Here is a 21,784-nt window from a genome sequence, read left to right as displayed (position 1 = left end):
TACTGTGAACAGTTTTGGTCCCCTTATCTAAGGAAAGATGTACTGGCATTGGAGGCAGTCCAGAGAAGGTTCACTCGGTTGATCCTGGGGATGGAGGGATTTTCTTATAGAGAGAAGTTGAGTCGGTTGGGCCTGTACCTCATTGGATTTTAGAAGAATGAGAGGCGATCTTATTGAAACATATAAGATTCTTAGGGGGCTTGACAGGGTAGATGCTGAGAGGTTGTTTCCCCTTGTGGGAGAGTCTAGGACCAGAGGACATAATCTCAGAGTAAGGGGGCACCCATTTAAAACAGAGATGAGGAGGAATTTCTTCTCTCAGAGGTGGTCAATCTGTGGAATTCTTTACCGCAGAGAGCTGTAGAGGCTGGGTCGTTAAGTATATTCAAGGCTAAGATAGATTTTTAATCAGTAAGGGAATTTAGGGTTATGGGAAAAAGGCAGTAAAGTGGAGTTGAGGGTTATCAGATCAGCCATGATCTCATTGAACGGTGGAACAGACTCGTTGGGCCGAATAGCCTACTTCTGCCCCAAGTCTTATGTGGTCCAGCTGTGTGCAGCTGAACTGTTAGTAGGGGGGATGCAGTGAGAGGACTTGCAAAGCCTGTAAACGAAGCTGAAAGACACCATTACATATTACTCAGTGAAAATTAATATACTTTAAAATTACGAAATAGAAACAGCCTGTACAATGGTTGGCCCTGTAGCCTCTGATGGGGTGCCAATCAAATGGGCTGCTTTGTCCTGGATGGTGTCAAGCTCCTTGAGTGTTGTTGGAGCTGCACTCATCCAGGCAAGTGGAGAGTATTCCATCACACTCCTGACTTGTGCCTCGTAGATTGTGGACAGGCTTTGGGAGTCAGGAGGTGAGTTACTTGCTTCAGGATTCCTAGCCTCTGACCTGCTCTTGTAGGCACAGTATTAACATGGCTAGTCCGGTTCAGTTTCTGGTCAATGGTGCATCCAAGATGTCAATAGTGGGAGATTCAGCCATGGTTGGGCTTAGGACACTATCCTGAGGAACTCCTGCAGCGATGTCCTGGAACTGAGATGATTGACCTCAAACAACCACAACTATCTTCCTTTGTGCTAGGTATGATTCCCATTGACTCCAGTTTTGCTTAGGCTCCTTGATGCCACACTCAGTCAAATGCTGCCTTGATGTCATGGGCAGTCACTCTTACCTCACTTCTGGAGTTCATTTCTTTTGCCCATGTTTGAACCAAGCCTGTAATGAGGTCAGGAGCTGAGTGGCCCTGGCCTAAACTGAGCATCAGTGAACAGGTTATTGCTAAGCAAGTGCTGCTTGATCGCATGTTGATGACATCTTCCATCACCTTACTGATGAGCGAGAGTTGACTGATGTGGCGGTAATTGGCCAGGTTGGATTTGTCCTGCTTTTTTGTGTACAGGACATATCTGGGCAATTTTCCGCATTGCCAGGTAGATGGCAGTGTTGTAACTGTACCAGAGCAGCCTGGCTATGGGTGCGGCAAATTCTGGAGAAAAGAAAACTTAAACACACAGATTACAGTTGCACAGCTACATTTAATTTTATAAATTTCCCGAAGAGTTTTACTTAACTAGACTCCCAACTACACTCCCCTTTCAGGCAAAAGTCCAAATAGATTCTTAATCTATAAAATATCCAGCAATATTATCACAAGTTACTGTTACTATGAGGGAGGTATTTCACAGATTCTATATCCCTTTCGCTCGACAATGGAATTGCTAAGGCTTTTAACAAAACCTCGATTACTGTAACAGCAAACTTCTCCAGGGTGGTTAGAGGCTTTTTCCACAAGTCTGTTTCACACAGTGCACCTTTCAAGATCTCACACGGCCACACCTCATACAGCTTTCCATCTTTCTTTAAATATATTTTCTCCTTTTTGATTTGTAAATCCTTTTGTTTCACCCTTGCTCTGGAAGTTACTTTTCCCAGAATATTAAAGGCTTTCATGTTGTCATCATGGCCAGCACTTATGGGAAAAAATAAACTTAATAACTTTGCCTTATTTATTTTACCAGTTGTAAACATCTTATCACGTCTTTTTGAAAATCAAATAACCACAGTATTACAGTATCACAGTATCTTTACAGTGCAGAAGGAGGCGCTTTGGCCCATTGAGTCAGAACTGGCTCTCTGAAAGAGCAATCCACTTAGTCCTACTCCCCTGCCTTATCCTTGTAACCTTGCACATTCTTACTTTTCAGGCAGCAGTCAGATTCCCTTTTGAATACCTCGATCGAACCTGCCTCCACCACCCTTTCAGGAAGTTTGTTTCAGGCTCCAACCACCCACTGGGTGAATAATTTTTTCCTTACGTCACATTTACTCCTTTTGCCAATTATTTTGAATCTGCGCCCTCTAGTTCTTGATGTTCTCTTGAGTGGGAACAGTTTATCACTATTAACCCTGCCCATACCCCTCAGGATCTTGAATACCTCTATCAAGTCTCTTCTCAGCCTTCTTTTCTCCAGGGAAAAGAGTCCCTACCTCTCTAATATATCTTCATAGCTACAGTTCTTTATCCCTGGAATTATTCTTGTGAATTCCCTCTGTACTCTCTCCAATGTGTTTACATCATTCCTCAAGTATGGCATCCAGAACTGGTTGCAGTGCTCTAGAAGAGGCCTAACTAGTGTCTTATACAAGTTCAACATGACTTCCTTCCACTTGTACTCAGTGCCCCTATTAATAAAGCTTAAGATGCTATTTAAAAATATTATCAATATATCTAAAAATGCAAATTCCCTTCACAGTGTATCTGCTGAGAGTTCATCCAAGTATACTCCATCTCCATTTCAAATGCCTGTTTACACTTAACCCGATTAATGATTCAAACCTTGCAGTCTGGCAGTCTGCATTTTAATTAAACTATACACACACAAGCAAACATACATACACACAGTCCCCATAAAACTGCTTCAGTATCCCACAGTAATAGAAAATAACATAATATTTCCTTCACACCACCATCCCTATTAAATAAATGAACTGTCATGATTCTAAAAGATGGTTTCATTTTCTCAACCCATTTCACATTACTCACTATAGAATCACACAGTGCAGAAGAGGCCCTTCTGCCCATCGAGACTGCAACGGCACATGAGAAACACCTGACCTACTGACCTAATCCTATTTGCCAGCACTTGGCCTGTAGCCTTGAATGTTATGACGTGCCAATTGCTCATCCAGGTACTTTTTAAAGAATGTGAGGCAACCCGCCACCACCACCCTCCCAGGCAGCGCATTCCAGACCATTACCACCCTCTGGGTAAAAAGGTTTTTCCTCATATCCCCCAAAACTTCCTGCCCCTCACCTTGAACTTATGTTCCCTCGTGACTGACCCCTCAACTAAGGGGAACAGCTGCTCCTTATCCACCCTGTTCATGCCCCTCATAATCTTGTACACCTCGATCAGTCCACCCCTCAGTCTTCTCTGCTCCAACAAAAGCAACCCAAGTCTATCCAACCTCTCTTCATAACTTAAATATTTCATCCCAGGCAACATCCTGGTGAATCTCCTCTGCACCGCCTCCAGTGCAATCACATCCTTCCTATAATGTGGTCACCAGAACTGCACTCAGTACTCCAGCTATGGCCTCACCAAGGTTCTGTACAACTCCAATATGACCTCCCTACGTTTGTAATCTATGCCTCGATTGATAAAGGCAAGTGTCCCATATGCATTTTTCGCAACCCCACTAACATGCCCCTCCGCCTTCAGAGATCTATGGACACACACGCCAAGGCTGCTTTGTTCCTCAGAACTTCTTAGTGTCATGCCATTCATTGAATGCTTCCTTGTCAAATTACTCCTTCCGAAGTGTACTACCTCACACGTTTCAGGGTTAAATTCCATCTGTCACTTATCTGCCCATTTCACCATCCCGTCTATATCTTCCTGTAGCCCAAGACACCCAACCTCACTGTTTACCACCCGGCTAATCTTTGTGTCATCCGCAAACTGACTAATCCTACCCCCCACATAGTCATCTATGTTGTTTGTATAAATGACAAATAATAGGGGATTCAGCACAGATCCCTGTGGTACGCCACTGGACATTGGCTTCCAGTCACTAAAGCATCCTTCTGTCATCACCCTCTGTCTCCTACAACTAAGCCAATTTTGAATCCACCTTATCAAATTACCCTGTATCCCATGTGCATTTGCCTTCTTTATAAGTCTCCCATGTGGGGCCTTGTCAAAGGCTTTGCTGAAATCCATATAAACTACATCAACCGCACTACCCTCTTCAACACACCTGGTCACCTCATCAAAAAATTCAATCAAATTTGTTAGGCATGACCTCCCTCTGACAAAGCCATGCTGACTATCCCTGATCAAACCTTGCCTCTTCAAGTGGAGACAGATTCTCTCCTTCAGAATTTTCTCCAATAGTTACCCTACCACTGATGTGAGACTTACTGGTCTGTAGTTCCCTGGCTTATCTCTGCAACTGTTTTTAAATAGCGGAACCACATTAGATGTTCTCCAGTCCTCTGGCACCTCCCCCGTGGCCAGAGAGGAATTAAAAATTTGGGTCAGAGCCCCTGCAATCTCCTCCCTTGCCTCCCTCAGCAGTCTGGGACACAAATCATCCAGACCTGGAGATTTGTCCAGTTTTAAGCCTGCCAACACCTCTAATACCTTGTCACTCCCTACATTTGCTCAAGAACCTCGCAGTCTCTCTCCCCGTATTTGATACCTTCATCCTCATTCTCTTGGGTGAAGACGGATGTGAAGTATTCGTTCAACACTCTACAGATGTCCGCTGGCTCCACCCGTAGATTGCTGCCTTGGTCCCTAATGGGCACTACTCTTTCCCTGGTTATCCTCTTCCTCTATACGTACTTATATACACAAAACTATTACACTACTAGGTAAATGCATTAACATGACAATGTATACAAAGCCTTTGTATCAACTGAGGCCATTTCAGTCCATTGTCCATGTTTTAAATGTTCAATTCTTTGAACTTTAAATATTAACAACAGACCTTTAATTAAATTTTCCCATCCTGCCACATGTATAATCTACAAATTAAGCAGTTGCAGTAATAAACTCCATCGGAACGGCCTTACACTCCGGTCTCAAAATTTAACCAGAAATTTTAAAGGATTGTTGTCTGCGTAAACAATTGTTTCTGAAGAATTGCTTGCAACATAAATCTTGAAATGCTGCAACACTAACACCAGACCTAGAGTCTCGTTTTCAATGGTTGAGTATCTTCTCTGATGTTTATTCAGCTTCTGTGAAAAATATCCTACTGGCTTTTCAATTCCTGTTTCATCTTCTTGTAACAACACAGTACCAATACTCAAATCACTTGCATCAATTGCCAACTTCTTGGCATAATTAGGTGCTGGTGTAGTAGCCAACACAGTTTTTAAACTGTCAAATGCACTCTGACACTCCTGTGTCAATTGAAATTTCTTGTTCTTTTTTAGCAGTTCAGCCAATGGAGCAGCCATACTGCTAAAATTTGATACAAACTTCCGATAAAATCCACTCATGCCTAGAAATCATCTGGGGAGATGATGGCATAGTGGTATTGTCACTGGACTATTATTCCAGAGACCCAAGTTAATACTCTGGGAACCTGGTTTCAACTCCCACCATGGCCGACGGTGAAATTTGAATTCAATAAAAATCTGGAATTACAAGTCATAACTATTACTGTTTGTCATAAAAATCTAGTTCACTAATGCCCTTTAGGGGAGGAAATCTGCTGTCCTTACCTGGTGTGGCCTAAATGTGACTCCAAAACCACAGCTGTCTGAACAAGGGTAATTAGGGATGGGCAATAAATGCTGGCCTAGCCAGTGATGCACACATCCCATGAGTGAATAAAAAAATCTTTCCGTTTTGTTGTAGGCACTGGGAGATTTATAATGGCTTTTACTTTCACATCTCGTGGGGCAACCTGACCATGTCCAACAGTATGGCCTAAATATGTAACTTGCACTATTGCAAATTCACTCTTAGCCAAGTTGATCATCAAATTAGCTTCTCGCAGTTGATCAAGCAGTTCTTTCAGATGTTGTAAATGCTCCTCCCACATTTGACTGAAAGCTATCAAGTTGTCGATATAAACAGCACAATTACTCAGTCCGGCCATTACTTTGTTTTTCAGTCTTTGAAATGTTGCTGGTGCATTCTTCATACCAAATAGCATAGCATTAAACTGATATTGTCCACCTGATATTACAAAAGCCAATATCTCTTTTGCTCTTTCCTATAACGGCACTTGTCAATATCCTCGCAGCAAGTCAGTATTTGTGATAAACTCTGATTACCACACTTTCTCAAAACAATCTTCCAACCGTGGAATAGGATATGAATCTGCTTTTGTCACTGCATTTACTTTTCGATAATCCACACACAGTCTTTGTGTTCCATCCGGCTTCGGCACCATCACATTAGGTGAACTCCAGTTATTGCAGCTAGACTCTATTATGTCATTCTGAAGCATGAATTTGACTTCGTTTTGCACTTGGGCTAATTTTACTGGATTTAATCTCTAAGGATGTTGTCATATTGAAATGGAATCTCCTACATCTACATCATGAGTAGCTAAATTTGTTTTTCTCAGCTTATTCCCACAAATAGCTTTGTATGACTGCATTAGCATTTCCAAATCACTTTGACACCTGCCTGGAAGGTAACTCAATATTACATTTACATTTTTAAGTACCCCATCATTGTCCAATTTAATTAGAGGAAAGTCACTTTCAGAATCCTTCATTTCTACCTCTTATCTACCACTGATACCTCCTTCTGGTTATCTTTCCTATCAAAGTGCTTTTTAAGCGTGTTTACATGACACACCCTCTGTTTCTTTCCTTTACCTGGAGTATTTATTAAATAATTTACTTCACTCAGTCTCTTTTCAATCCTATAAGGCCCACTAAAACTTGCCTTTAATGGTTTGCCTGACACTGGCACTGGCAACAATACTAACACCTCTGCAGCAACAAAACTATGAGCTTTTGCCCTCTTATCTGCACTTGTCTTTATCATCTGCTGAGATATCTTTAAATGTTCCTTATCTAACTCAAATGCTCTGTTCAATCTTTCTCTGAAATTTGTCATATAATCCAAGGGAATAGTTTCTGAACTTTGACCCACTAGTTTCTCCTGAATCAACTTAAGTGGTCCCCTTAATTCATGACCATAGACTAATTCAAAAGGACTAAACCCTGTTGACTCGTTAGGAACATTCCTAATAACAAAAAACAAGTATGAAATCCCTCGATCCCAGTCTTGCAGTAGTCTTGACTATAAGCTCTCATCATAGTTTTCAAAGTTTGATGCCATCTCAGCTCCAGGACATCACTGCAGGAGTTGCTCAGGGTAGTGTCCTCAGCCTAACCATCTTCAGCTGCTTCATCAATGACCTCCTTCCATCATAAGGTCAGAAATGGGGATGTTCGCTGATGATTGCACAATGTTCAGCACCATTTGTGACTGCTCAGATACTGAAGCAGCCCATGCCTAAATGCAGCAAGACCTGGACAATATCCAGGCTTGGGCTGACAAGCGGCAAGTAACATTCGCACCATGCAAGTGCCAGGCAATGACCATCTCCAACAAGAGAGAATCTAACCATTATTCCTTGACATTCAATGCCATTACCATCACTCAATCCCCCACTATCAACATTCTGGGGGTTACCATTGACCAGAAAATGAACTGGACTAGTCATATAAACACTGTGGCTACAAGAGCAGGTCAGAGGCTGGGAATCCTGTGACCAGTAACTCACTTCCTGACTCCCCAAAGCCTGTTCAACATCGACAAGGCACAAGTCAGGAGTGTGATGGAATACTCCCCTGGATGTGTGCAGCTCCCACAACACTCAAGAAACTTGACACTGTCTGTCATAGTCATAGTTCTGTTAAAATTTGTTCTGTACCTTTAAGAATAGTACTGTGATGTAAACCAATGTGTTAGCAATGTGGGCTACCTCCAAAGTCAGTGTCGAGATAGAGATGGAGTTGAAAGCACCAGTGTAGTTGCTGCTGGCTGTATTGAAAATAAACCTAATGTTTCCACTTAGAAAGCTGTCTGCAGATCAACTCTATTCCAAATAGGTGGCAAGGCCACACTACAAATAGGTGACAAGGCCACACAACAACACTGTCCAGGACAATGCAGCACGCTTGATTGGCACCCCATCACAAATATTCACTCCCTCTACCACCAATGCCCAATAGCAGCAGTGTGTACCATTTACAAGATGCACTGCAGGAATTCACCAAGGCTCCTTCGACAGCACCTTTCATACCCACAGCCATTGCCATCTAGAAGGACAAGGGCAGCAAATAAATGGGAACACCATCACCTGGAAGGTCCCCTCCAAGCCACTCGCCATTTTCACTTGGAAATATGTCGCCGTTCCTTCACTGTCACTGGGTCAAATTCCTGGACCTCTCTTCCTAACAGCACTGCGGGTGTACCCACACCACATGCACTGCAGCGGTTCAAGAAGGCAGCTCACCACCGCCTTCTTAAGGGCAACTAGGTTTGGACAATAAATGCTGGCCCAGCCAGCAAAGCCCACATCCCATGAATGAATAAAAAAGAAAGTCCCTTTTAAGACCCTAGGATGCAAGACATCAGGTCCGGGGGTGGTGGTGAGACTTTTAGACCCCTTAATTTTCCTAGTACTTTTTCTCTGGCAATAGGGAACTTCAAACAAGGCTATGGAGATTAGAGATTTATCGTTGCCATATGAAACTTGGAATCCACTCCCCTTGCCGGACTACAAGAGCATTTCTTCCACTGGCCCTCTGCACCACAGCAGCAGCTCTCCTTCTCTGCAACCTCCAGCCAAGCCTGTTTCCTGAGGTTGGCTGGCCTTCTGTGGAAAGAAAACGTACCCTCACAGCTACCAGCATCACTTCAAGTGCCATTTTTTTTAAATCACGGGTTTGCCTTTCTCCTTCTGCTAGCCATCTTCCTCCTCCTTTTGCTTCTGCAGCTTTGCTGTCCACATGCACAGTTCCACCACTGTGATTTTTGCCAGTGCCCCTTTAATTACTATGTTCTCAATCAGGGTCCTGCTTGCTCAGCCGCTTCACTTACTTGAATGCCAACCCCAGAAGTGCCATCTTAGTTGGCTGGCCCCTGGAAAATTCATCCCGAATGGCCACTACTCACAGGGTCGCGTTGCCATATTGCACATGATCCTGAGGCTCCGTCGGATTTCTGCCCTACTTTTGCATAGCCCAGAGGTAACATTTGCTCCTCTGGTTATAGAAAAATAGTTTAAAAATTTCCCTTTGGGTTCAGTTCCACAAGTTGAAAGTTTGGAATGTTCATGGTGCACGCTCCATCTAATATGTTTCAAACTGGCAATTGGGCTCCTATGCACATCGTAATATCCCAATTTGCCCAGTTACAAAGCTGATTTACTGAGGCAGGCATTCTGGCCACCCAATGGTAGGCTCTTTACAGAGTTGGCATCAGCTGATTCAGGAGGGGCTTTTGTCAGTAAAATTTTCCCAACCACTTAACTATTTTATCATCTGGGGCATGATTTTCTGTTCGCCGGGTGGGTGCAGTAGGTGGGCTCGGGAGCGGCCAGGAAAATGTCCGACGCCCGCGATCGGCCCCGACCACGAGTTCATGCTGGGTGGCCAATCAGTGTGAAAGGAGTGCTAAAACGTTCAGCGCTGCTGGGGTGGGAGCACGAGGAGGGCGAGCGCGGAAGATTGCGCATGCACCGGGGAGCACGCACTGAAAGCTCCCTGAGCTGCCTCAGAGAGCTGAATAATTGTTCAAAGGCAAATAAAGATTTTGGAATGATATAAACATGTCCCCACATGTGACTCGGTCACATGAAGAGGGACATGTTTGAAATGAAGTTGAAACATTTTTTCTTGTTTTTTATTTAGTTGGAAACCTCATCCCGACTGTGGTTGAATGGGCAGCAAAAAATACAGATTAATTATTTGCTTATGGGCCCTAATAGGCCTCTTAATTGTCAGCAGGTGCGCTGTTGACTCTTGCGCGTGCCCGCCGACTGAAAGATCGTGAGAGTGTGAGATGACCTTGGGACGCTTACCCGATGTCACCGCGTGTGATTTTACACCGATCTGGTAGGGCGCGCTCCCAGCCGAGGGACATAAAATTCTGCCCCTGGTTTTTGCTAGGCAGTTACAACCAAACGCTCCCGGTGTTTTTTTATGTTATATTGTGTTTAAAATGCAAATACATTACAGGTTTTCTGATGCAATGCACTTTTCCTACATCACAAACCTGATACTTCTTAATAAAATGCTCTTTATCATGATGCCAGCATTATTTTTTTTAACAAATAAAGAAATCATTTGTAATCATAAGGGACCTTTTGAAGCATGTCAGTGTGTCAGAAAAAACAAATTACATTCTGAAAAGCAATCACAGTGCTACATAAGCATGTTTCATTTTCAAGGCAATTAACTACCTTGGGCAGAATTTAGCCCTTGTTGGACGGGCTCGGCAGGGGCGGGCGGGGCTGGTCGGGAGGCTGACCCCTGCCCATGATTGAGGTGGAAGGTGATTTCACACTGGCGGGCCAATTAAGGCCTGGCCAGCATGAAACGCGAGTGGCAGCGCTCACAGCTGCCTGTGTGGGGGGCGGGGGAGGACGGCGAACGCGAACTTCGCGCATATGCGCGAGTGCCGCTTGAGAATCTCCCTGAGGCACAGAGCTGCTTCAGGGAGATGAAGAGTTTAAAAAAAAGTAAAGATTAGAAAAATGTTATAAAACATGTCCCCTCTGTCACATGTTAAAAATGAAATTTGAAAAAAATTATTTTATTTTTAATTGATGTTGGAAACCTCATCCCACCCATGGATTAGGTTTCCAAAAAAATGCAAAGGCTGCTTGGCCTTTCCACCTGCCCACCAACCGTAAGGTTGGACGGGCAACAAAAAATTTAACTTAATTGTTACTTTAATGGCCTTACCAGGTCTTTTAATTGTCGGCTGGTGTGCTGCCGATTCCTGCGTGTGCCTGCCGACCAAACTGTCCCTCGACTGCGTGTTGTCATTGGGACGCTCGCCTGATGTCAACGCGCATCATTTCACGCTCGAGCTGGTCGGGCGCGCGCCCACCCGCCAAGGTGAAAATTCGGCCCCTTGTGTTTATATCAATGAACTTTAGTCACTAAATCAGCCTTGGTTGGCAATTCTAACACTATCTGAATTCTTTGATTTCAGCCTTAAAGTTCATTTAGAAATATGCATTATCTTTTCGCGATAACAGACAATTCTGTGAACATTGTATTATATTCTGTTGTTTTAGGAAGGTCCAATGGTTCCAGGTATTGCACCTGCAGAAGCCAGCACCAGATTACAGATCTTTCAGGTAACAGTAAAGATAATAAGTGTTAAAGGCAATTAAATATTCAAAAAATATATCAATTTTAAAAAAATTTCTGCCATTAATTCTTGAAAGTCTCTCATTTTGTTATATTTTGCTAACTTCAGTTAGGATCAGTTTTCCTATATTGTCTGTGCACTGAAGCCAGCTTTTGCCTGAAAGTTCAAAGAAGTCCTTGTTTTTTCTGATAAACAACACTTCTTGCCCACTTGTAGATCCAGGGGCTTTTTCAGTTACAAGGATCAAGGTATAGAATTGAATTCAACACAGAATTCCTTTTGATTCTTGCTCCCATTCAAATTATTTTGCATACTTCCATATTGAACTGCACCTAGAGGCTTGATTATCTGACAGATAATGCAATACAGATCCAATACAAAATCACAGTTTCTCTTTATTCCTACAACAAGCTAACTTGACATCAATTTCAAATTTCAAGGTTTTGCTTATGTTGGGCTTTATCCAAGTTATTTTGTATGTACATTAACAGACAGATAAAAGTAAGCTGCCTATTTACATTTTTCAGACCATTAGTTTGAATGGATCACCAGTAGCTGTGGTGATAGAAGTTTTGGTTTAATATTTAAAGTGGCAGTGTGGACTTGTAAAATTACCTGCTAAATGTTACAATTAATTGAACTGTGGTGTCTTATCAAAAAAAATTTCTGAAACTCCAGGAATATCTGGCCAAGCATTTCAAGTTTCTGCATCACCAATGCATGTTGCAGATGGAGTATCAGTAAATCACAGATAAACTGCCCATAATTTTCCATGCATTCAAATTAGCTCAGTGCATTGATTCCCTGTAACACCTGAGACTCCAACATAGGCATTGGGTCTAGGAAAATTTAGCTGATTGCGAACTGTGGTTACAGAATGAATTATTCTTAAAGGAGCAATAATTCCCATAGTTTTCTTCACTGGGTGAAGAACCTAATCCAGTTTTACTTGGACAGTTAATTATGAGGAAGGGATGAGAAAACTATCGCTAAAAAAAGATTCCCCTTTTTTAGGAATACATTTTCAAGCTGATTGTAACTGTTCAACTACATTTCAGTTCTGAAGAAGAGTCATATTGGACTTGAGACATTAACTCTGTTTCTCACTCCACAGATGCTGCCAGACCGTCTGAGCTTTTCCAGTACTTTCTGTGTTTACATTTCACTACTAACTGATCATGTGCAAATATATGTTTGTAAGTTCAATTAGTTGAAGTTGACGCCAACAATTTACAGAATCACAGAATCACACAGTACAGAAGAGGCCCTTCGGCCCATCGAGTCTGCACTGACACATGGGAAACATCTGACCTACCTACCTAATCCCATTTACCAGTACTTGGCCCATAGCCTTGAATGTTATGACGTGTCAAGTGCTCATCCAGGTACTTTTTAAAGGATGGAGGCAACTCGCCACCACCACCCTCCCAGGCAGCGCATTGCAGACCGTCACTACCTTCTGGGTAAAAAAGTTTTTCTTCACATCCCCCTTAAACCTCCTGCCCCTCACCTTGAACTTGTGTCCCCTTGTGACTGACCCTTCAACTAAGGGGCACAGCTGCTCCCTATCCACCCTGTCCATACCCCTCATAACCTTGTACACCTCGATCAGGTCGCCCCTCAGTCTTCTCTGTTCCAAAGAAAACAACCCAAGTCTATCCAACCCTCTGTCTCCAAAAACTAAGCCAATTTTGAATCCACCTGATCAAATTGCCCTGTATCCCATGTGCATTTGCCTTCTTTATAAGTCTCCCATGAGGGACCTTGTCAAAGGCTTTGCTGAAATCCATATAAACTACATCAACTGCACTACTTTCATCTACACACCTGCTCACCTCCTCAAAAAATTCAATGAAATTTGTTAGGCATGACCTCCCTCTGACAAAGCCATGCTGACTATCCCTGATCAAACCTTGACTCTCCAAGAGGAGAAAGATTCTCTCCTTCAGAATTTTCCCCAATAGTTTCCTGACCACTGATGTGAGACTCACTGGTCTGTAGTTCCTTGATCTTAAATAGCGGAACCACATTAGCTGTTCTCCAGTCCTCTGGCACCTCCCCTGTGGCCAGAGAGGAATTATACATTTGGGTCAGAGCCCTTGCGATCTGCTCCCTTGCCTCCCTTAGCAATCTGGGACACAAATCATCTGGACCTGGATATTTGTCCACTTTTAAGCCTGCCAACACCTCCAATACCTTGTCATTCCCATCTTCAATTTGCTCAAGAACCTCGCAGTCTCTCTCCCTGAGTTCGATACCTTCACCCTCATTCTCTTGGATGAAGATGGATGTGAAGTATTCATTCAACACTCTACCGATGTCCTCTGGCTCATATATTGCCCCCTTTGTCCTTTATGGGCCCTACTCTTTCCCTGGTTATCCTCTTCCCATTGATATACTTATAGAATATCTTGGGATTTTCCCTACTTTTACCAGCCAGAACTCTCTCATATCCCCTCTTTGCTCTCCTAATTGCTTTCTTAAGCTCCACCCTGCACTTTCTGTACTCCACTAATGCCTCCACTGATTTGCTCTCCTTGTACCTGCTAAAAGCCTCTCTTTTCCTTCTCATCGTAACCTTAATATCTCTGGTCATCCATGGTTCTCTGGGCTTGTTACTCCTTCCTATCACCCTAGAGGGAAGATGTTGAGACTGTACCCTCCCCATTTCCTTTTTGAACGCTCCCCACTGCTCTTCTGTAGATTTCCCCACAAGTAGCTGTTCCCAGTCTCCCTTGGACAGATCCTGCCTTATTTTACTAAAATCTGCTCTCCCCCAATCCAAAATATTTTTTTGCAATTTATTTATTTCTTTGACCATAACAAGCTTAAATTGTACCATGTTGTGGTTGCTATCACTAAAATGCTCCCCCACCACTAATTCAGCCACCTGTCAGGCTTCATTCCCCAGAATTAGGTCCAGCACTGAGCCATCCCTTGTTGGACCCTCTACATATTGACCTAAAAAGTTCTCCTTAACACATTTCAAGAAATCCACTCCATCCAAGCCCTTAACACTATGTCTATCCCAATTAATGTTGGGAAAGTGGAAATCACCAAATATAATTACCCTATTGTTATTGTTTTTACACAACTCCGCAAATTGACCACATATTTGCTTCTCAATTTCCCGCTGACTATCTGGTGGTCTATAATAAACACCTAACAATGTGACTGCCCCTTTTTTATTCCAAAGCTCTACCCACAAAGCTTCATTTGATGCCCCCTCCAAGATATCATCTCTCCTTACTGCAGTAACTGACTCCTTAACTAATAATGCAATGCCTCCTCCTCTTTTACCCCCTCCATTGTCTCGCCTGAAGATTCTATATCCCGGAATGTTGAGCTGTGAATCCTGTTCCTCCCTCTACCATGTCTCTGTGATGACTACTATATCACAATTTCACGTGTCAATCCTCACCCTTAACTCATCTGTTTTACCTGTAATACTCCTGACATTAACTTTACTCCCTTGAAACTTAATGCAGCTGTACTCCCTTCGACTTGATTGTTTTACTGCATTATTATGTGTCCCTATTCTGCTAACGTTCTATGTCCCCTCCCCCTGCCAAATTCGTTTAAACTCCTCCCAGCAGCACGAGCAAACCCGCCCGCAAGGATGTTAGTCCCGCTCTGGTTCAAATGTAGACCGTCCCACTTGTACAGGTCCCACCTTCCCCAGAAAAGGTCCCAGTGATCCAGGAATCTAAAACCCTCCCTCCTGCACCAACTCTTAAGTCACGTATTCATCTGCGCTATTCTCCTATTTCTGTGCTCACTGTCACGTGGCACTGGGAGTAATCCAGAGATTACAACCTGAGAGGTCCTGCTTTTCAGTCTACTGCCTAATTCCTTGAATTCTTGATGCAAGACCTCATCCCTCTTTCTACCCATGTCATTGGTACCAACACATATCATGACCTCTGACTTATCACCCTCCCACATCAGGATGCCCTGCAGCTGTTCAGTGTCATCCCGGACCCTGGCACCAGGAAGGCAACACACCATCCTGGAGTCACGTTGACGGCCACAGTAGCGCCTATCTGTTCCCCTGACTAGAGAATCCCCTATTACAATTCCTCTTCCTCTCTTCCTCTCCTCCTGTACAGACAGGCTGCTTGTGGTGCCAGAACCTTAGATCTGTCTACACTCCCTGGAGGAACTAGCGCCCTCATCAGCCTCCAAAATGGAATACCGATTTGTGAACGGGACCCCGGGGGACTCGTGAACTACCTGCCTGTTTCTCTTGGACTACCTGGTGGTCACCCATTCCCTTCCTTCCTCAAGTCCCTTCAGCTGCGATGTGACCGCCTCTCTAAACGTGCTATCCGCAATGCTCTCAGACTTGCGGATGCTCCACAGTGTCCCCAGCTGCCGTTCCAGCTCTGAAATCCGAGCTTCCAGGAGCTGCAGCGGGACACAGTTCCTACACACATGCTGGTCCCAGGCACTGGAAATGTTCCCGGCTTCCTAAATGGAGCATGAGGAGCACACCACGGCATGTGATTGGCATGTGAGAAAATGCAGCTTATAAAGATTTCATTCATGTTGAAAAATCCTGTACATAACACAAAAAATAAATAACACTACTTGTGACCTTCATGTCTAAACTGTGATTTGTTTCAGAGCTGGTTTGATGAGTTATGGAGGAAGCTTGTGACATATTCTTCAGGAGAACGTTTATTTGGACTGCCAATCCAAGACTATGAAATACTGCAGAAAAATAAGTAAGTTGCATTTGTCACAGAAAAGCACTGCATTAATTTATATCTGGCCATATAAATTCTACTGCTGTCAGGAATGCCCTGAACTCACATGTATAGGGATCCTCTTTTGTGAGACTGGAATTACAGGGCTTTTGAGGAAAAGCATTAGTGGGGACTGGACAACTTTTTCAAAGAGTTGGCCCAGACATATTAGGAGAAAGAAAGACTTGCATTGTGTGACATATTCATTACCTTAGCACGTCACCAAGTGTTTTAAGATGGCAGAGGTAATTTTGAAGTATAAAAACAGAATTACCTGGAAAAACTCAGCAGGTATGGCAGCATCGGCGGAGAAGAAAAGAGTTGACGTTTTGAGTCCTCATGACCCTTCAGCAGAACTAAGTAAAGTTAGGAGAGGGGTGAAATATAAGCTGGTTTAAGGTAGGGGTTGGGGGGGGCGGGGGCGTGGGGGGAGTGGTTGTAGGGACAAGCAAGCAGTGATAGGAGCAGATAATCAAAAGATGTCACAGACAAAAGGAACAAAGAGGTGTTGAAGGTGGTGATATTAAGGGCCCAAACACTCCTTTCAAGTGAAGCAGCATTTCACATGCATTTCCCCTAACTTAGTCTACTGCATTCGTTGCTCCCAATGCGGTCTCCTCTGCATTGGAGAGACCAAACGCAAACTGGGCGACCGCTTTGCAGAACACCTGCGGTCTGTCCCCAAGAAAGACTCAAACCTCCCTGTCGCTTGCCATTTTAACACTCCACCCTGCTCTCTTGCCCACATGTCTGTCCTTGGCTTGCTGCATTGTTCCAGTGAAGCCCAACGCAAACTGGAGGAACAGCACCTCATCTTCCGACTAGGCACTTTACAGCCTTCCGGGCTGAATATTGAATTCAACAACTTTAGATCTTAAACTCCCTCCCCCCACCCCCTTTCCGTTTCTTCCCCCTCCCTTTTGTTTTTTCCAATAATTCATATAGATTTTTTTTTTCCCACCTATTTCCATTATTTTTAAATCTATAACTATAATATCCTGTCAGTCTTTCCACCCCACCCCCACTAGAGCTGTACCTTGAGTGTCCTGCCATCCATTCTTAATTAGCACATTTTCTTAGATAATATCACCACCTTCAACACCTCTTTGTTCCTTTTGTCTGTGACATCTTTTGATTATCTGCTCCTATCACTGCTTGCTTGTCCCTACAACCACCCCCCCCCCCAACTTCTCTCCCCCCACCCCACCTTAAACCAGTTTATATTTCACCCCTCTCCTAACTTTACTCAGTTTTGCTGAAGGGTCATGAGGACTTGAAACGTCAACTCTTTTCTTCTCCACCGATGCTGCCAGACCTGCTGAGTTTTTCCAGGTAATTCTGTTTTTGTTTTGGATTTCCAGCATCCGCAGTAGTTTTTTTGTTTTAATTTTGAAATATTGTCATCCGTTTCCCTTTGATGTTGAAGATAGTTGTTTCTTGTGTACTTAGAGACATCTGATATGTGTTCTAATGTGGTTGTAGAGTCTGACTGCAGACCTATATGGCTTTCCACAGTGTGAACAAGAATGAATTATCTGACTTTGTTGGGACTGCCCTATCTTTCTAGCCTGCCTTTTATCATTAGCTACCTGTATTCTTTGCTGTTTGAAGGGAATGCCACTACTTGTGATCAGTCCATAGATAGCCCTTTCTTTTGCACTTTTCCACTGTTCATGCGGACATGCCACATTTTCTGAGGTTTGCCTTCAAGGAGTCCTTACAACCTCGGCCAACCTTGCAATCGGTGTCAAGTGTAAGTTGTGAATGCATGATTACCTTGGGGATTTTATCATCTATCATATGTACTGCATGACCACTCCTTCCGAGCTGATGATGAATATTTCGATTTCAGGCATTTCTGCTCTTTCAATGTTGGGCACTTCATCTTCCTATTTGACGCCCATGATGTTCTGAATGTATCTCATGTGGAACCTGTCTAATTAGAGTAGGCAGTCCATGTCTCAGGCATATAGGAGGATAGGTGTTACCACTGATTTGTTTCGTCATAAGTTTTATATCCTGTTTCCTCCACAGTCTCTTGCATAAGCAGGAAAATGCTAAGCTTGCTCTTGGAATTCTATTTGCTACCTCGCTGTCTATGTAGACATTTCTAGAGTGTGTGCTGCCGAGATAGTTAAAATTATTTCTTGCCTTCATTGATAGTTATAGTCAGTGGAGTATATACAGAGTTTGGTGGTGATTGGTGGAGTACCTTCATCATCCTTAAGCTACTTAATCAGCCACTTTTTGAAAAATTGTCCATGATCCATTGAAGGCCAAGCTCAGAGTGAGTGTGACACTTGGGCACAATCATTAACAAACACCAATTCTCGTACGATCATTCCTGATACCTTAATTGTGGATTTCATTCATCTCAGGTTAAAGAGGCTGACATCTGTTCTAAATTTGATGTATATTCCATTAATTGCCTCAGAAAGCATGGCAACAAAGAATTTACTTAAGAGCATGAGAGCCAAGTCACACCCCTGCATCACACCACTTGTTACGTCAAAGGGATCAGTATGTTTACCGCCATCAGTGACTCTAGCCATCATTCCATGGTGATACTGCTATATCAGATTCATAGCTCTATGAGAACATCCAAGTTTGGCTAAGATTTTTCACAAGACCTCTCTGTTTAGATTGCTGAAGGCCTTTGCCAGGCCAACAAATGTACAGTCCCATCTGTTGTTCACGCATTTCTCTTGTATTTGAATACACATTCTGCCTTCTGGCTTAGCAGTCTATTGAGTAGGACTTTGGCAAGAGTCTTACCAGCGATAACAAGCAGCAAGATTTTTCTGTGCGTTGGAATTTTCTGGCCCTGTTGGCGTCAGGTGTCATGGGGGGCAATATGGCAAGAAGGCCAAAAATCGGTTTCACGCTGTCTTAAAACCAGTCTGCCATTGTCCGCTCTACATCAATAGCGGGCTGCGTTTCCTGCTGCCGTACATTGGGAACATCATTTTAATACATTTGCATCTAATTATAAGCCCTGCTTGACAGAATCATCTCCCCACGTCAAATTTACCGCCGATGTCGGTGTGACTTCAGAACAGCATGCTTCACCACTGCATTTAAAAGGCGTGCACCTTGTGACCTGAACTTCGTGGGGAACTCGGGGGTGAGTGCACACAACCTTGCACAGTGCTTGCGAGCATAGCTCGTAGGACATCAAGGAAGAGGCATCACGCATTCGCCAGGGGCATAGGCAAGTTACTTTTTCCCAGCCGGCTTTCAGTACGGTGCTGGGGCAAGGGCTCCAATGCGGTCAGGCCAGGGGTGTGGGGCAAGGCGGCACAGACTGAATGAAATACTCAAGCACATGCCGGGGTGGGGGGAGGTGGTGCGGGGGGATGGGGGGAGGTTGGTGAGGGAAGTGGCCACGCACTTGGAAAAGCTTGTCAAAAGTGAGCATTCTTACGCTGCTGAGACCATTCAGCTGTAGCTCCATTGACATGTTTGGAGTCAGGCCTCTGAAGATTTTCTGCCCATTCAAGCAACGCAAAAGCACATAAGTACCATCAAATGCTCCAAAACTTTTCACTCCTCAGGCACAGACTGCAAATGAATGTGTGTTTTAGGGGGCAACAGAACAATTGGCCGACTGGACAAGTAGTACAATCCCCTTGTGAAAGGCGGCCATGGCGCAGTCACTGGTGGGAGCACTCACAGCCCCTTGCAATGTCTTTATTAAGGTTTGTACCAATGTCCATTATGGTTCAAGCTAACAGTGCAGCCTTGCAGTGCATGTTAGGACAATGCCCGTGCCTGAGAGAAAAGCATGCAATCCAATGGCTGATGCTGCTGCCAATCAGTCAAATGGAGTGGGGTGGAGGTGAGTGGGGTTTTGGACAGTCAATGAGTGCACTAAAAAACTGGCCATCCAAAAGGTGGCCAGCATCCTCCTGCATGCTTGAAGGGGCCTTCAGACTTAAGCAAGAGAGGTTCTTAGGGCACATATGCTAATCCACACATCTTTCTCTTCGATCCTGCAGGAGGAGAACACCAGGATCATGGAGCCTGGTGATTTAGTGGTATGCCTCATGGTTTATAGGGAGCAGAGAAGAAGATGAGAACAGCAGAGGCGCCTGGCTCGGCAAAGGGAGGAGCATCTCCCTCAAGACAATGGGGCAGCAGGGCCTGCTGTGCACAAAGCTGAAGATCGACAGTGACCTGTCGCTCGTAGGCACCTCGCTAGACCCAGGGTCTATTAACAACGCCTGTCATTCCTGCAGATGACTGAGAACCAATGTCGCCAAAGACCGCGCACGTCTAGGGAACTGACTGGTCACATATGCCACTTGCTGCAGGATTTGACACCACAGGGACCTGGAGGGCATCCACTGCCAGTGGCCGTGAAGGTGACCTTGGCGCTCAATTTTTACGCTAGTGGCTCCTTACAGGTGATCTGTGCAGAATCACACAAGCTTCCACACACAAATGCATCCATGAGGCCATGGATGCCATCTTCGCGAAGGCACAGAACTTTGTCCATTTCACCCGGGATCAGGAAAGCCAGAAAGCAAGAGTGGTGGGATCTGCGCAGATCTCAGGTTTCCCACAGGTGCAAGGTGTCATCAACTGTACTCATGTGGCATTTAGATTTCTGTGGCAACAAGCAGTCAACAACATCAACCACAAGGGCTTCTACTTGCTGAATGTTTGTGGTGTGTGACCACCAAGGACATATCCTGCAGGTCTGCGCATGATTTCAGGGAGCGCCCACACCTCCTACACCCTCAGCAGCTCCCAGATCCCTGACATCTTTCAGGGTCCGCAGAGGCTGCAGGGTTGGCTCCTCGGGGACAAGAGCTACCCACGGAAGACGTGGCTGATGTGCCCATGTGGCAGCCTCAGACTGCAGTAGAGTGATGGTATAATGAGACTCATGCTGTGACCTGGACTTTGGTGCAGCAAATCATAGACATTTTGAAAATGATGTTCTGATGCGTTGACAGTCTGGTGGAGCACTGCAATACGGTCCCCAGAGGGTGTCATGCATCATTGCGCCTGCTGCGCACTCCACAAATCGGTGCTGTAAAGGGGGGAGGACTTGGCTGAGGAGCAGATTGAGGAGCTGCACTTATCCTGCGATGAGGAGGATGTCGAAGAGGATGATGAGCTCCTCGAAAACGAGGATGCTGGCGATGAGGCCATCGAACTGGCCAGACAAGACAGATGTGCTTGGGAGGCCCTCATAGCCAAAAGACTCGTGGAGGATGATGACAAGATGCACTGAGGACAGTCCTGACAGCCTCACCTTGCATCTGTGAACGTTTGACTCCTGTGTGGCTAATGGCAGCACACACACCCTCAGCACTCAGGCCCATGTCATGGAGTCGCATCAGAGGTTCAAATAGTCGAGGATTATGACGAAATGCAGTGAGGACACTCCATAGATCTTCACATTGCCTTTGTGAATGCCTGACTCCTGTCTGGCTGAGGGGAGCTCACTTGCACTCTGTGGTCACGGTCATACAATTTAGACACAGCCGTGAAACTTTAAATGCACTTGATCCTTCATCAGCCTTCAGCCCCTGACCCCTTCAGGAGCACAGTGTCACTGGTCACAGATGCTGAAGAGATGGTGGGGGCCAGCTCCACCTCAAAGTTGCTGAGAGCACACAGAGAGAATGATAGAACACTGACAC

The 21,784-nt window shown here is 44.5% G+C and overlaps 1 protein-coding gene across 1 annotated transcript in view; it reads left to right on the top strand.

Annotated features, from left to right (window-relative positions):
• Positions 1–21,784, top strand: part of LOC144681152 (dynein axonemal heavy chain 8-like) — a 1,929,890-nt gene that overhangs the window by 800,999 nt on the left and 1,107,107 nt on the right. The window contains exons 29-30 of the mRNA XM_078542879.1: positions 11,306–11,368; positions 16,009–16,109. Of these exons, the coding sequence (XP_078399005.1) occupies positions 11,306–11,368; positions 16,009–16,109 (164 nt within the window). The remainder of the gene's footprint in view (positions 1–11,305; positions 11,369–16,008; positions 16,110–21,784) is intronic.

This window comes from Cetorhinus maximus, chromosome 5, assembly GCF_964194155.1.
Source record: "Cetorhinus maximus chromosome 5, sCetMax3.hap1.1, whole genome shotgun sequence".
NCBI classification, from domain to species: domain Eukaryota; kingdom Metazoa; phylum Chordata; class Chondrichthyes; order Lamniformes; family Cetorhinidae; genus Cetorhinus; species Cetorhinus maximus.
Note: the sequence above shows the minus strand (reverse complement) of the source record. Positions and strands in the feature narration are given on the sequence as shown.